Source organism: Pinus tabuliformis, chromosome 3_2 (genome assembly GCF_031772625.1).
Source record: "Pinus tabuliformis cultivar Carrire ecotype Pingquan chromosome 3_2, CPIR1, whole genome shotgun sequence".
Taxonomy (NCBI): domain Eukaryota; kingdom Viridiplantae; phylum Streptophyta; class Pinopsida; order Pinales; family Pinaceae; genus Pinus; species Pinus tabuliformis.
In genome coordinates, this window is record NC_142302.1 from 658,897,397 (window position 1) to 658,914,971 (window position 17,575).

Sequence of the window (17,575 nt, forward strand, 5' to 3'; positions counted from 1 at the left end):
AGAACAAGTGAGAGATACCAAAAAGGAAAATACTAGATGAGAAATAACAGACAACACACGAGAGAAAATTGAAAAGCGGGTTCCCAAATTCCAAATCGACGACAAATTCGTACTGGGATGTTGAAGGGAGGTCTGGAATCAGTGACTCCAAGAATGAAGAACTAAGAGGCGAGAACACTCGGAGACCAACACTTCCCTTAAGCCAATTTCGCAACCCAAAAGAAGACAACACCACCAACGAACCCAAAGCTAGTAAAACAAGCAGTGGACACCAGACACAAACAACTCAATAAGCGCCCACCAAAAGATCAAGGCGAGAAACCCAAAGAGCGCAAGGTGATTAAACCCGAAACCAACTAGAGCCGCAGACGACACACCCTCTGGTTTTGGACAAAGAGGGAAAATTTTTCAAATCGCAGGAATGAGCGAGGGAATGTTGCATTAGGCTTGCAAGAGGAGCATAAGACATGCCACCACCACCCCTAGCCCAAGTACCAGAAGAGATAAGAGCAGAGAGGGGTATGCAATACTCGGTGAGCCATAGAACAACCAAAGAACTTTACGAACCATGCAATATAACTGAGGGTGAGACGATGCCATTGAATCCCAGATCAAAGTGAATTGATTGCATGTAGACGAGGGCAAATGGTTCACACAAGCGAGCATAGGAGTAATTATTGTCGCGTGGTAGAGGGGATGATGTCCTGCTCTCCCTTGCATTAACCAAGGCCTATCTGTCATCCTTCACGTGATAGGTGGCTTCCGTAGTCCAACACCCCCATAGGGGAGCAAAACAATGACTAATTATAAATAACTTTGGTTGCCATTATTTCTTAATTCATTTATTATAAATAAAATAAAAAATATGTTAAATAAAATTAAAATATTAGACATATTGAGTCAACTTGTATGATTCCTTTGTATTAACATCTCCTAAAGATAAATGGTTAAATAAAATTTGAATTTACACCCGATTGTGTCATTAAACATTCAAATAAACTGACGCCTACAACGTATATCAACCACATTTTATTAATGTAGATGTGCTAGTCTAAATTAAATCTAAAAGCAAAAAGACATGGGGGAGATGTTGTGGTGGTGTAAATGTTTGTAAACATTTACATGTGGGCTCAATTACAAAATAATAAAAGTTTAAAAGTAATTGTTTGGAGAGGTGCTCTCCAACGAAATAGGTAGAGATGTTATAATATCCTAAACATTGTGACTCAGTCAAGATATAATTAAATAAAGTAAAAAATTAATAATGACGATTATCCAAAAAACATTTTTACTTGCCTAAATTACATAAAATTACAAATAAAATAAAATAGAATAAAATATAAATAATAAATAATTATATTTATCATGATCATTATAATTACGTTGTAGACATGGTCTATATGGGAATTGGGCTTGTGGAATTTTGTTTTTTTAATAATTGAATGGACAAGATTTGATATCAAGAAAATATTCTTCATCTAATACATGATCTAATGGATGATGTGAAAAGTATATGAACAAGTTTTCAATTTCAAATCAAAGAATATCATATTTAATTTAAATTTTATTTATTTCACCATTGTTAAGCATATTAGAATGGAATCGGTGGTTTCGTTTGGTTTAGCGTTCGCCTTATTACTTTGCTAAACCCTCTCATATTGCGCGCTACAAAATAATTTAATGAATTATTTTAATTGAAATTGAAACGACCGACTGGTCGGGTAAGCCCTTCATTTCCCCACACTGTTGATTGGATCAAGTGGTAGAATGCCCTTTCAAGTAAGTAACAATGAATTTGAATAAGATTCTTGAACAAGATTGGGTAAAGATAATGTGGTGAAGAGTCGATACATGATGATCAAGATAGAATTAGGGTTAAAACACTGTGCACAAAGTCACACAAAATTTCCTAGAACTGTATGAATGGAACCCAATAATTCATATTTTCTTCTTTTCTTATCATATAATTTAATTTGATTTCATGTTTGTTAATTCCGTATTGTTATCATTTAGTAAGCTCTGAGAAGGCACTACTGCGAAGTAATTTCATTTACGAAGTAAAAAGTAAAGATTGTGATCAAAAGTTGTAGGGATGGCGAATCTATGTCTTCGTCTTGAATGAATGAATATGATCGTTTGTCATCGCATATGGACATTCAAGCAACATTTGATTCTCATTTGCCAACATGCAAGCAACATTTGATTCTCATTTCTCATGGAAAAACCTATCATACAATTTAATATCATCCTTTTGTTAATCACTGGTATTCTTTTATCAAAAGAGCTGCTTACTCATTACTCTAGGTTCCTATCTTCCCACCCCCACCTGAACTTAGTTTCTCTTCTTCTACCTCCACTGATGCTTATTATATTTACTCTAAATAGACCTTTTTGTTATACAAAATGTGCTTTCTTTTAACGATACTCAAAGCAAACCGTAGATCTAGGTTTCTCTTCTTGCGTCTCTCGTTGCATATTAATTTTACATTCTTCTTATGTAGTTTGATTTTGCTTAATTTTAGATTGATTGAATGTGGTTTACTTTATCTTAGCCTGTCTGTTTGTCATATTTACAATTGGTCTTTTGTGGTTCATGAGTTTAGCCATTTTCATATTTATATTTATTATTTATATTTCTTTATATATTACTAATCTATACAAATTTGTGAAAATGCCTTTGATTTTAAATAACAATTTAAATATTTTTAATTAAAATATATTTTTGAAATTTAATATTAAGTGTATATGTTAAGTTGATGCCTACTATATATATCAATCACATTTATTAATATGATTGTGTTAGTTAATAATAAAATAAATTTAGATTCATTTTACCTCTAAATCTACCAAACACCAATAATATGAAATCTCTTTATACTCTTTAATTTTTTTTTTATTATTAAAAAAAATAAAAAATCCATTCTATGAAATTTCTTCGCTTCTGATTTCTAATACTAATAATGGGCGAGGATTAATAACATAACAGCATGTGACAAGGAAACAATGTTAAACTTTTGATAGAGAATCCATCTTATGAAATTTCACTCATAAATATGAACTTCAAAGTATATTTGAAAAGCATCAATGTTTAAGGTCACTCATAAATATGAACTTCAAAGTATATTTGAAAAGCATCAATGTTTAAGGTGGTGCGAAAAAAGTGGTCGGAACTCTGCAAAACCTGGCACTTCAGTGGATGGGCAAAACGAAAACCTACATTTGCACATCGAGGAAGTTGGAAGTGAGTTAGAGGAAGAATGGATTACAATCTAGCTGCCGTTAAATTGTTTGCTGCTCAATTGAACAACGCTCGACCGTCTCCCTCTACTGAAACAACAGGAGGAGGGTCGGCCATGACACTCGGCACACTTTTATTTCAGCGAGCCTGGTTACAGGTAACTATGACTATAATCTTTCTTATTCTTTTTATTGCCTCCCACCCCGCCGGGGAAATGTTTGAACAGGAGTTTTCAAGCCATTAACTACTCTTCTCCAATTATCACGTATATGAATATTTGGATTAACAGGTAGTGTTCCTGTTATTGGGTTTGTCAGAGTTAACACTGAGGTGCTTAATTTTTAAATAATGGGTTATAATTGGCATTGAAATTATTGTACTACATTCCGTATTACATTTTGGTTCTCCCGAGTCGCCTTCTCCTTCCACAGCTGCTGCTGTTGCAGCTTGCTTACGTCCCCCCTCCTATGTCAGCGGATGAAAGCAATGCAATGGTGCACACACTGATGCCCATGTGACAGATTTGATTGCCCGTTACTGGAAAAATTTATGCTAAAGTATAGAAATTTCTGGGAATGTTACTTGTCTCTAGTATGCAAATTGGGGAATGTGAGTCGTCTCTAATATGCAAATTGGGGAATGTTACTGGTCTCTGATATGCAATCTGCAATGCAAAATATTTGGTGATATTTTTGTCAAAATATTCAAATTTCTAATATTTTATATATAATAGTAAAATAATTTTGTATTATAAAGTTTGATTCATCATTTAAAAAAAATAGAAATTGAAATAATGTGTGCTTTTTTTTCATTAACAACCTGCAATATAAACCCCTAAAATTTAAAATTTTCACAGTGTTCTCTCTGTTAATGTTGACTATCTTTGGTTTCCATTCTGGAAGCTATTTCTTTATGGCAAGAGCAAGCATTCAAGAGCGTATGCGTCAAATAGCATTTACGTAAGATGCAAGAAAACATAAAATCTGTATACAGCTGATTGTAACGGTTGGCCTTGGAAAAGGAGATTGAGAGTTTAATTTGGCTGCACAGCTACTGATATGAGTCAATCTTTTCTCAGTAGTGTTGTTAGATTTTTTTATGAGCCAAGACTAAGACCTCGTGGTTTACTCTCACTGGGTTGTTGGTGGCCATGCTTGTGTGAAGTTTGAACATCCCTATTTTAACCGAATCCCTAATGAATTTCAAAGTTTGATTAAACTCTTGCAATGTCTTTCAAGGTCCATGAAGAATGAATCTCATTTATGCACTTATATTTCTTTTACACCAGAAACCCACAGCTTCACAATATATGTAATGTCTATGACTCTATGTTCCTGGGCGCGAAAGCCAAGCGAGAGTAACAAATGGAAACTGGAAGTGGAAGTGCCAATTTCAAAAGCTTTCAGAGCATTTTTTATATAATATATTTTAATATGTTTTACATGTAGAATGTTGAACTAGTTGCAAAAGACATGAAAACATAGATTTAAATGTTAGATTAATGATGCTCATTAATGCATCAACCATTTAGTACACACATAACATCAGTGATCTAGCAGTTATAATTTATATCATTGTCATCGAATGATCAACCATAACATCAACTTTAGAGTTTTAATAGATAACATTTGTCATCAACAAATTCTGAGAGATAACATCAACCATAAAATGAAGTCGAGCATCAAGCTGTAATATGTAATCCACAGATCTAAAGTAGGTGCAAATCTAAATCGTCATATAATGTTTACAAAATAGGCCAAAGAAAGACAAAATACTCAAGTTCTAGAAATCAAATTCTAAACAAAAAGGACAAATAAATGTACTATCTACGAAGCTTTCCTTTCGCCACAAGGAACTTCTAATCTCTTTTTCCATGATCTCATAACAAGAAGAGTAGAAGTAGGTGGAAGTGGTCATGCAACATGACCATGAGTTATATCAATATGACCCCGTGCAACACTAGAGGTTGCTAAGCTAAAGGCAAAAATACTACATTTGGAAACTTGATTGTGGATGGGGTGGCATCTCTATTACATGATCATCATAATGAGTCATGTTAGCTGTAAGTTCAGTTTCCAGTTGCTCTAGAGAAATGGGTCCATCCTCCAAATTAGCCTCCTCTAGATTGTTGTCCCAAGTCATCTATTTTTATCATTCTTCGCTACCTCACAATAATGGGACAACAACCTCAAGCTACACTGCACATAAACCAAGCTTTTTGCTCGGTCTACATTCAAGTTGTTTCTTTTCACAATGTGGATGATGCTATAGGTGCTTCAATTGTTCTTTGCAAAATAAGTGTCAACAACTTGTCAAAGCACCCTCACCGCCCAGTTATGCAAATGTGTGGTAAAGACGCCATATATTTCCCGCAATTCAATAGGATTTAACTATCTCGACCTTTGGTTGCCTGCAAAATAGCAAAGATTTCATGTTCATTGATGTATTTGCTCAATTTTCTTCATGGTTGAGCACACTCCTTTTCATTAGGATCAAACTTAGTTTGATTTGTACTTGAGTACACTCCTCTTCATTTGGGACCAACTTGTCCAATGCAAGCCCTTACCCTCCATGTAGCTCTAGATTTGTGTAGTATTTTTTCCTAACTCCACATCGAGGTGTTGGTTAGGCCAACCAAGATGGAGAACAATATTTGGGTGTAAGGAGACACACTAAGTCATGGAGTGGAACAATTACATTGTTCAACCTTTTGAACACATGTTTATGAATATGATCATACAATTTCACATTTTTTGCTCAACGATGTCTATGATTTGGCCTAGCATATTGTCTATTGGTCATACATCTCCCCAATCCTTTGATTGATTTGTATTTGGAAACCAAATAATATTATAAATGGGCTTGGTGTGTTGTGGAAGATACCAAACTTGTCCCCAAAACTGACCATCAAGAACAAGGTCTCCATCTCTTGAAATTCATGTATGTCAAATTTAGATACAACCTTGCTTTTTAAACGTTGCCATGAAGCACTTGAGACCATAGTAGCCAATGTGTTTCTTACCTCCAAAAGACACCTAAAAGTGGGCAAATAACTAACAAATTTGGTCTTTGCAATGTTAAGTAGCTCCAACTAGAGGGATTGTGGAAAACATAGTGTTGATTGGAGTAGAGAAAAAGTGTTTTTCTTGTCCAAGTGCTAAGACTACTAGAAGAACACGGGAGATTGCCACTTTAGCAGAATATTAATTTATTTAACTATTTCCTAAAGTTAGACTTCGGAAAAATTAAAAGTTTCTAAGTTAACTTATGATTTAATCTCAACCATTAATCACGATTTAATCTCAGCTGTTGAGAAGGAGATTAGGATTGAGGTTGAAATTACAAGAGGAGATAGAGCGAGTTGGTGATAAGTCAGTTGAGCATTAGCACGTGTGAGAGAGCAACGAAGGAAGAGCAAGAGTTTCAGTAGATTGCAGAACTCAACATCCAAGCAGAAGAAATCAAGTGAGGGCCGAGCCTTTACGACCCAACGCAAAGGTCTATTCACACATGCACGCAGGAGGGAGGAAGTGTGTTTGCATGTGTGGGTCAAATCGCTAATCTACATAGGAGTTTCACAGATCTAGTGCATAGGAAGGGAATCGATTTAACTGGAGAGTGGACAAGTAGTTTTCTTGTGATAAAATGGGAAGTTTCTCCCTTGTTTTAATTCTCAGAAGAAAATCTTTTGTTGGAGAAGAATAATAAAACACACATAACATTGTAGGTTTTCCCCGATGTTGGTGTTTATGTTGAGAAATGTAACTAGTATCAGTCTTCATAATTGTATTTGAGTCATGATGTAATGTACTTGTTAAAAGAAAGAAAAGAAAATTTATTGTAAAAGAAAAATTATTTATAAGCATGGGTTTCATGCTTTATTTATTATTCTAGGTCAAAGCACCCATTGAGTGCTTCTAGGGTTTATGTCATGTGTCAAAGTCCTTGTCATTATGTAATAGACGCTTCTTGGGCTTATTGTGTCGTAGAAACAAAATTTATTTTATGTAACTGGTCATGTAAACCCTCCTCCACCAAGTCGGCCTGCCCTCCAATCAAGTTGGCCTCATTAGGGGAATTTGACCACATATAAGGACTATAAATAGAAGTGCAATTTGATCGATTTGGGCATCCAATACATCAAGTATCGATTTGGAGTTGAAAGAAGGAAAAATAAGTGCAAAATACCTAAAAGAAGAAGGAGAATCATAACAAAGAGGAAGGAGACATTTATTTAGCAAAAGGGAGCCAAAATTCTCTCTTTTTCAGTCACCTATGCGAGTTTCTGGGCTGCAGGAAGGGGCCTAAATTGCAGACCTATAATAGGAGGCCGAAATTTTGTTGCAGGAGGACGAAGTCTGTAATTGTTAAAGTGTTGAAGAAGGTTGACTCTTGCTGACTAGAAGTTGATCTTGATCATCTTGGAAGGACTATCTTGGGAGGCTGACTTGGTGGATTGGAGGAGGTCTTTGTCTTGGTTGTCTCATTTGATTTGGTTCTAAAAGAAGAGAAGAGAATTTTTGGGTTTTCCCCTAGAAGAGTGGTTTTAGCCCTGGCCTATATCTTGTCTCCTTGTTGTTTTGATCTTCATGCATTTATGTTTTGATAGTTTCTTGATGATAAGAAGATAAAGGAAGATATAAAAGAAGCTAATAAGATTGGAAAGAAATCACAAGTAATTATCTAGACAAGATAATCTTTCTGACTTTTGATTTTCTACTAGTTTCCTAGGTATATCTTGTTTTCTATGGTTTGATGTGTTTGTCTTTTGATTATTTTTCGTTGTGCATATTATGTTAGAAAACTCAATTATTTGTGATTTGAGTTTCAAGAATATCAGTTATTTGTGTTTCTGGGATTTTACACTTAGAAAATTACAAATCAGTTTACTGGGTTTTAAGGAAATCTAAATGGTATCAGAGCGCATGCTTTGATTGAAGACCGAGCGTGAATTTTTTCTTCAGGAGTAGTTTCTGTGATTCAACGGAGGAAGTGTTGATTTTCCACGACACTAGAGAATCTAGGTTAGGGTCTTACAATCTCTGACACAACCAACTCAAATGCAACAAGAAGACTACTTTGCACAGTGGAAAAAACACAACATTAAATCAACTAGTGCAAAATAGACAACTTTTAAAAATTTTCAACCCAACTTTGTTATATTAACAATCTTTAATACAACAATATAGGGTTCCCGTGCCAGGGATCATGGCCCTCATACAATCACTGATACAATAAATACAACTAGGGTTTGGTGTTAGTCTTTTGACAACTAATCTACCCTGAACAAGATATAATTGACCTACACGTTGATATAGCCAACCTCAACTCCTTTCGGTCCACGTACCCTGTACACATCCAATCTGCAGCTCCACCATTCTGCCTCTATTAGTCAACACACATTCTTTAGGACACTAAACACGACTCCAAACACTTCTGCCCTCTAGCTACTCCTTAGTCCATCAAGTCATCAACACATAGGGACTTCTGTGAGTTCTTCACAACTTCGTCTGTGAAAAACTCCTAGGTTTCCCATTCCTGGCTTCCTCTGCTGCTATATGAAGACAAGTCAAGGGCTTGCTGGTTGCCCACTATTGCTATAGATGTCCTTCTCTAATTAGTAAACTAGGGCTAGATTCAACTGCTCCCTTGGCTTCCCTTTAGCCCTTCAAAGAACAAACCCTTGAGCCAAACTTTCTGCCTCTCTTAGCAGGCCTAATAGTCCTTCATAGGTCTGCACTTAGGGCTCCTTCTAACACCTACTGTAGTCCTCCCTTTCTGTCCTTAAGATGCCAATCACATCTGTCCAATCATGGACTCTAATCCTACACCCTTCCTCCCCGAAGACATACTCTTATGCTCTCCCAAAACACCTCAGATATGAGCAAGACTTCTTTGAGGTACCCGACCCTGTCTAGGGCAACCTGAAGCAACTTCAAATCACTTGCAAACCCACTCCAATAGACCCTGATCTCTCCGGTCCAGCTCTAGGTGTATGCGGCCTAGTCGTGGCAACCAAGTAGGCTACTCGGTCCTCCAGAAGCCACAAAGTTGTCCACTTGTAACACCTCAGAAATTCTTGGCCTGTTAGAGAAAGAATACTGATGTTTTATGCTCAGATTCTGTCCTCAAAAGTCTCGGCCTAGTCTCCTCTTCTTTGCTGTGTGTACGTGCCCAACCATAGCCAAACCAATCACAAAGAAACAAACCAAAAACATACTTGATCTTCTCCTTCGCTAGGCTTCTATGGTTGTGGCTATCTCAGGAGTATTCGACCCTCTTTGCTTGTCTTCACATGAGAAACAAATGCCTTGATTGGATGCCAAATGAGGTCTCACATCACTTGTATTTATATGATCTTGAGTGGCATTGTCTAGCCCTCTCTTGGGCCTCCATAAGGTCAAGACGACCGTAATATTTATGCCACTTTCCCATACGCATAAATAAAAATTCTTTTCTCCCATTTGGCACATGCTCTTTTGGTGTTCTTAGCAGCCCCTTGCTCCATTAAGGGTGCCCTATAATTTGCAACTGTCAAATCATCAAATCCATGCATGGTTTCAAACCCACAAGCTTGGGTGCAACACTGCAAAGGCCACCTCATGGGTACTTAGCCCACACATGACATTTGTGGTGCCAATTCCTCCACAATCTTGTACCCTAGTGTTTGGATTACCTCACAAGCTACCAATCTCAACAACAGGTATCAGATCGATTTGGCCATTAGGGTTTTGAGCAACGTGCATTGATTCTACCAGTGTGATTTGTATTCGATAATTCGATTTGGCTGTATGGCATATCAGGGTCTCATATTTGAAGACAGATTGGATGGTGCATCTAGCTTTTTTTCATGGCATGAAAGGATAGCAGTGGTGCTAGAGGAACAAGGGGTTTGGGATTTTGTTGGTAATGTCCCAGTCGCACCAACAAATCCTCAACAATTTTCTCAACATAATAAGATGGATGCCAAGGAAAGAAGGATTATCTTGGAAGGAGTTAAAGACCACATTATTCCTCACTTGACTGGGAAGAAGAAAGCCAAAGACCTCTGGACTACCATCATTAGTCTTTATTAGGGTTTGAGCGAGGCTAGAAAGTTGGTACTAAAGGACAAGCTCAAGAGCATTAAAATGTCCAAGTCAAATTCGGTGGTTTCTTACCTCACCAAGTTTTCCAAGGTGAAGGAAGAGTTGGCTAGTGTGGGTGAGACAGTTCCAGATAGAGATCTGGTGAATTTTGCTTTGTTGGGTTTCACCAAGTCGTGGCAAGCCTTCACGGATGGGATATGTGCCTGAGAAAACTTTCCAGATTGGGAGCGTTTGTGGGGTGATTGTGTCGAGGAGATTCACAGACAAGCTCAAGTTGGATCTTGTGTTAAAGCGAGGAAGATGAAGAAAATTTTTCTCTAGCTAGCAAAGGGACCAAGTCCAAGGGTAAAAAGAGCAGTGGTGGTGGAGAACCGAGTTCCAAGGGTGAGAAGAAGAAAAATGATCTTAACAAGATCAAGTGTTTCTCGTGCCACCAGTTTGGGCATTACGCTACTAAATGCCCTAATAGGAAGAAAGCATCCAAGAAGGACCAAGTAACAACCTCTACAGAGATAGATGAGTTCTATTTTCATTTTGAGGAGTTTTCACTCATTGCCTATATGGCAAGTTTAGTGGATAGTGGTGTGCCGTGTCATATTATAGGAAAAAATAAGTATTTTAGCAAATTGTTAGAGAAGGGCATGCAATTTAACATAGAGATGGGAGACGATGGAAAGTATAGAGTCAAGGGTATTGGTACAGTTCGTTTTGAGAGGAAGTCTTGAAACCCTCTATATCTCAGAGATGTTCTTTATGTACTGGGGCTCAAGAAGAATCTTGTTTCAACTTCAACATTGGAGGATAAGGGGTACATGGTGACCTTCAGACATGGTAGGGTTTTTATAAAATGCTTAGACTCTAAGGTAGTGAAGCAGATTGGGGTTAGGCACAAGAGCCTACATATACTACAGTTTGAGATAGCCGCACCATTGAGAAGCAGAGTAGGTTGTGACTTAGGTAGCGAGCTTGGAGAGTTGTGGCATAGGTGCATGGGGCATCTGCACCATGGAGCGCTGAAAATTCTTAAGGAGATAGCGACAAGGGTGCCACAATGCAGCGTGGATCAACATGAGGTGTGCAAGGGTTGCACACTTGGCAAGTATGCCAAGTCATCTTTTCCTAGTAGAGATGACAAGGCCAAGGGTATCTTGGACCTTGTTCATTCATATGTATGTGGTCCTTTCTCTACAGTATCCCTTAGTGGGTACAAGTACTATGTCACCTTTATAGATGATCACTCAAGGAAGACCTGGATATTTTTCATGAAGAAGAAGGATGAGGTCTTCTCGAAGTTTCTGGAGTTTAAGGCCTTGGTTGAGAACCAGACTGGTAGGAAGATAAAGGCATTGAGGTCTAACAATGGTGGGGAGTACACCTCAAACACATTCGAGGAGTTGTGTGCCAAGGAGGGCACCAGAGGGAGTTGACCACACCATATAATCCTCAACAAAATGGGGTGGTAAAGTGCAAGAACGGGGCCATAGTTGGAGCAGTAAAAGCCATGTTGCATGACCAGGGGCTACCTAACTTTCTTTTGGCGGAGGCATGCAATACAATAATTTTCTTGCAGAACTAGAGCCCACACAGAGGGTTGGGATGAGTTACCCTAGAGGAGGCACTTACAGGGAAGAAACTGGATGTGTCTCATTTCCGCATATTTGGTAGCCTTGTATATTGCCATGTACCAGAGGAGAAAAGGAAGAAGCTGGAGCCCACAACAGAGAAGGGCATCTTCGTGGGTTACAATAAGACATCCAAGGTGTACAGTGTGTACATTCCAGCACACAGGAAGACAGTCATCAGGAGAGATGTGAAGTTTGAGGAGGATAGGACTTTGAGAAAGTCCTTAGAGTGTGAGTAGGCTACTGTGCAGGAGGAGGAGCACTGGGCTCCCAAGTAGGAAGCTCAGCCAATACCTCAGACCACAGTTGTGAGTGGGAAGGATGAGGACGAGAAGGACATGCAGATGGAAGAGCGTGTGGGGTCCACTTAGTTAGTGACTCCCAACACAGGGAAAAGGAGAGCGATATGGGTAGATCAGTTGATCCAGGAGGCACAGGAGCAAGTTGGTGGTCCAAGTACTTCAGTTCAACAGAGTAGACAACCATAGAGGTACACAGGATACATGGCACTTATGACCGAGTTGATAGATGCTGAGCCTTCTGGTTATCGGGAGGTAGCCACTCATTAGGTGTGGCTAGATGACATGGTGGAGGAGTATGCTTCCATCATGAAGAACAATGTCTAAGAGGTGGTGCCGAGGCCACAGGGAAAATTTGTGGTAGGCTCTTGTTGGGTCTACAAGATCAAGCATGGAGATGATGGGAGTATCAAGAAGTACAAGGCAATATTTGTGGCCAAGGGGTTCTCGCAGATAAAGGGAGTTGACTATGATGAGACCTTCACCCCACTTTTCAGGTATTCATCTGTTAGAGTAGTTATAGCACTTGCAACACAGTTGGGGTGGAAGATCCACTAGATTGACTTAAAGACAACCTTCCTCAATGGGGTTGTTGAGGAGTATATTTACATTGAGTAGCCGGAGGGATTGGAGACATGCAATAGAGATACACACATATGTAGACTCAAGAGAGATTTATATGGGCTTAAGCAGGCTTTGCAGGCATGGCATGCTTGAATAAATAGTTAGGGATTGGGCTTCATCAAGTGTGAAGCGGACCCCAACCTCTATTTCATTGTTGTTGGAGGCGAGCTACTTATTTTGGTGCTATATGTGGATGGTCTGATTTTGATAGGTGTAGACAAGTTCATCGAGGAGTGTAAGAGATATCTTGCAAGCGAGTTTGAGATGAAGGATATGGGGCTGATGCACTATTTCCTTGGACTTGAGGTTTGGTAGGGTGATGGAGAGATCTTCATGGAACAAGGCGAGCACTCTTTACAGATTACGAGGAGGTTTCACATGTAGGATTGTAGGGCCATGAACAAACTTCTAGTCACAAACTGGAGGAAGGTGGATACATCTAGATCAGAGTGAGTAGGTGCCACACTTTACCTATAGATGATTGGGTCACTGATGTATTTGGTGAACATGCAACCAGATATATGTTTTGCAATCAACTGTGAGTCAGTTTTTGGTTGAGCTGACCAGACCGAATTGGGTTGCTGTGAAGCACATATTGAGATATCTTAGGGAGACAATAGAGCATGGGTTGTGGTATAAACAGGTTAATGAGTTGAAACTTGAGGGCTTCATTGATGCAGATTAGGCAGGGAGCTCCACAGATAAGAAGAGCACATTGAGATGCGCATTCAGTGTTGGATCAATAACTATTTCTTGGTTCAGTAGGAAGCAAAGATTAGTCGCATTGAGTTCAACCGAGGCTGAGTACATGGCTACTAGTTTGGCGGGGTGCGAAGCTATTTGGTTGAGGAAGCTTCTCGTGGGCTTGTTCAGCACAGAGTTGGAGTCTACAGTGATACACTGTGACAACTAGAGTTGCATCAATCTCTCTGAAAATCCAGTGTTTCATGATTGCTCCAAGCACATCAACATACATTATCACCACATTAGAGATATTGTGCAAAGAGATATCGTTACTCTCCAGTACGTACCAGTAGAGGAGCAGACAACTGACATTTTGACCAAGGCTTTCCGAGGGACCGAATTTGTTTACCTTAGAGAGAAGTTGGGTGTAGCGCAAAACGCCTTCCTCTTTAAGAGGGAGTGTTGATTGGAGTAGAGAAGAAGTGTTCTGCTTATCTAAGTGCTAAGACTAGCAGAAGAACACAAAAGATTGCCACTTTAGTAGAATATTAATTTATTTAACTATTTCCTAAAGTTAGACTTAGGAAAAAGTAAAAGTTCCTAAGTTAACTTATGATTTAATCTCAACCATTGATCACGATTTAATCTCAACCATTGAGAAGGAGATTAGGGTTGAGGTCGAAATTATAAGAGGAGATAGAGCGAGTTGGTGGTAAGTTAGTTGAGCATAAGTAGGTGTGAGAGAGTAGCAAAGGAAGAGTGAGCTTCAACAGATCGCAGAATTCAAAATCCAAGCAGAAGAAATCAAGTGAGGGATGAGCCTATACAACCCAGGGCAAAGGTATATTTGCATGTGCATGTAGGAGAGAGGAAGTGCGCATGCATGTGTGGGTCAAATTGTTGATCTACGTAGGAGTTTTGTAGATCTAGTGCAAAGGAAGGGAATCAATTTAGCTAGAGAGTGGACAAGTATTTTTCTTGTGATAAACTGGGAAGTTTCTCCCTTATTGTAATTCTCAAAAGAAGATCTTTTGCTGCAGAAGAATAATAAAACACACGTAGCATTGTAGGTTTTCCTTGGAGTTGGGGTTTCTTGGGTATATCTTGTGTTCTATGGTTTGATGTGTTTGTCTTCTGCTTTAATTTCCGCGATGCATATTAAGTTAGAAAACTTAGTCTATTTATGATTTAGTTTCCAAAATATCAGTTATTTGAGTTTCTTGGTTTTTGCACTTAGAAAATTACAAATTAGTTTACTTGGTTTTAAAGAAATCTAACACATAGCGGGCATGACTATGATTGGTAATAAATTTTATCATTCTTTTCCCTTTCTTGTATAATGCACCAATCCATTTATAATCATGCTCCTACTTAATAATGTCATGCATCAAGAGGTTTAATGCACCAAACACTAAGACCAAACAATGTTAGGGTGCATATCCTCGATTGTTCCCACTACTTTAAAGTTAATAGCATTATCAGGAATGACCTGAATGACATTGTACGACCCAATCTTTTGAATGGTTTTAATTAAGGGATGTACAATATACATACTGGTCTTGTAATGATTCGAGTTGTCATGGGTTGAAGACCATGCCACTAGTAGACATACCAAGAATATTTATCATTAACCTACTTTTAACTCTTGTCCAACCATTAGAAATAATGGATGCCCCATATTTGGTCCAATCATTTATAAATTGTTCTAGAGCACTATGGATTTTGGCTTTTTCCTTGTCAAGTTCCATGGCTTTGTTTTTGTCATACTCAATGCCCTTGTACCCTATAGTGGCATTGTTGATGGCTTGTACCATGTTATGCCACTAGGATGAACAAGGAACATTGAATGGTATGACACATGCATACAACACCTTGAACACTTTTGCATCCATGTCAGCCCTTAGTGAACGAAATTTGATATTGTTCTACATCCCAAATGTATGGGAAAGAATCCATTAGCAAGGGGGGAATGGAGATCCACCATTGAACATTCTATATGAGCCTAAGGCATCAAATTCAACCTTTGATTTTTTGGACTTGTTTTTGTTCTCTTGATGTATATTTTTCTATTCGCAAGTTTTGTCTCCTATACTCTTCTTTTCATCACTTGGGGTAATCCCATAGAGATGCTTTTAACTTAGCGCAAGAACATTAATTTCGTGGAACATAGTACCAAGATAAAGCAAATAAACTAACTTATTTCACCATGCAACATCCATGATCCACCATGAGTACCTAAGAAAAGATATCACATAACACCATAAAATCCACCCAAGAAAGTCACTCAAGTAGGCCTCCATTATGCACAAGAGAGAGAAATCACTAATGAAGGGAAGTTATAATCCAAGTGTGTCAATGATCCAAGAGGAAATTGACTCCCTTATTTATATGAGGGTAACAAAGTTGATTTCCTTCAATTTAGAATAAAAGCCCAAAAAATTATTGAATCCATGATACAAGGTGGATGGGTCATCAACTTGACCCCCAAAGATAGCCAAAACAATGAAGTATCATGAAAATAAGACTCAATTAGCCCACACATGAGTTTAAAATCCTCCAAGGGTGACATCATCATCCAAAAGGCATGTCTCTCCATGAAACGGTGCAATGAATAACTCAAGGGATGTTTTTTTATCCCATAAGTCATGTTTCTCCATCCAAGTGAGGTGCCTCATCACAAAAATGGCCCTCTCAAGCCCAACGCCATCCTCGAAAGGCTCACATCATCATCAAATGGGATGCTATGATGATATCATCAACCTAGGACATGATGTCATCAAGGCAGAAGGTGCATCTATCCCTCCAAAGGGTCCCAAGTGATCATCATCATCATCATCAATCATCAAGAAAAGAGCAACATCCATCAAGAAGGTACAATGCTAGTCTAGGGGCATTTTGTTGTTCCTAGGGTGCACCAAATCTCTAAGCCAATTCCCTAGCATTAAAGGTTAATGTCCAAGGTCCTGGGTTTGGAGGAGGGTTATATTATTTGTGTGAAAATTCGAGAATCCAACCCAAATCTACTACTGCAGCAACTGATTAAAGTTATCCTATTTGTTAATTACTGAAACAAATTATTTACTGCTTCCTGCAGCAAATATCGAAGCTAATACAACTGCAATGTTCACTTAATTAATTAATTTTCCCAAAACAAGAACAAAACAATAAAGAAAGATACACAATATTTTTTGGACAAATGTCCTCAGAAAAACTCAATGCAGGAAAAACGCTGTAACAGATCTGAGGCTTTCTATTATTATGCAGAAGTATTCTGAATACAACTCTGGATGCCCTCTCGACAATCCAGTTACAAGAAAATTACTTGGCAAGAAAGACTGGTGAGATTACCTCACTCAACACTGCTGCTCCCGTCTGATTCGGTAGCTGAACTGCGAGTTTCCCGACTACTTCTATGCTGCCCCTATGTGGGCCCTGCATCAACCTCTAAGTCACTGCGTCAGCCCAACTGAGAATCGATCTGCCTTCAGGAGCCTTTTCTAGCCCTCCCGACTCAGAAACGACAACTCCTTTAGCAAATTCAGACCTCTGTGCTGGAAGCTACTGCGTTGCTCTGCGTGGGGCCTGCGTGAGCCCTTCTTGGCTCTGCGTCACCCTCTCTGCCCTCTGCGCTGCCTCCTCTGTGTGTCTTTCTGCCTCTTTGCTGAGAATTCTTGGCTTCAAAGAAGATCCTCTAGCCAAAACTCTCTCTGCTCCTCTTTGCAACAACTCACTATCAAAATTCTCCTGACAGTTGCTCTGCTTCAGAAAATCGAAATTTTGAACTCTCTGTGTGTCTTTCCAAATGACTCTCAAGCCTTCTTAAATAATCTCCTTGTTGACATTCAACAACCCAGATTAGAAGCTAATCAATGGCTAAGATCATTTCTGCTTGATCCTCGTCTTCTTCTAGAAGTTACACCCATAGTTTATATTAATACCCTTTAATTATTTTATTTTCCTAAGTTTAGATTTAGGGCCCCTTTAAAAATAATTAATTATTTTAATAAAACTGTTTTTGGG

The 17,575-nt window shown here is 38.6% G+C and overlaps 1 protein-coding gene across 1 annotated transcript in view; it reads left to right on the forward strand.

Annotated features, from left to right (window-relative positions):
* The first annotated feature begins 3,105 nt into the window (after positions 1-3,105).
* LOC149182385 (recQ-mediated instability-like protein) overlaps positions 3,106-17,575 on the forward strand; it is a 152,423-nt gene continuing 137,953 nt past the window's right edge. Inside the window, exon 1 of the mRNA XM_089418503.1 lies at positions 3,106-3,395. Within this exon, the coding sequence (XP_089274629.1) occupies positions 3,258-3,395 (138 nt within the window). The 5' untranslated portion in view covers positions 3,106-3,257. The remainder of the gene's footprint in view (positions 3,396-17,575) is intronic.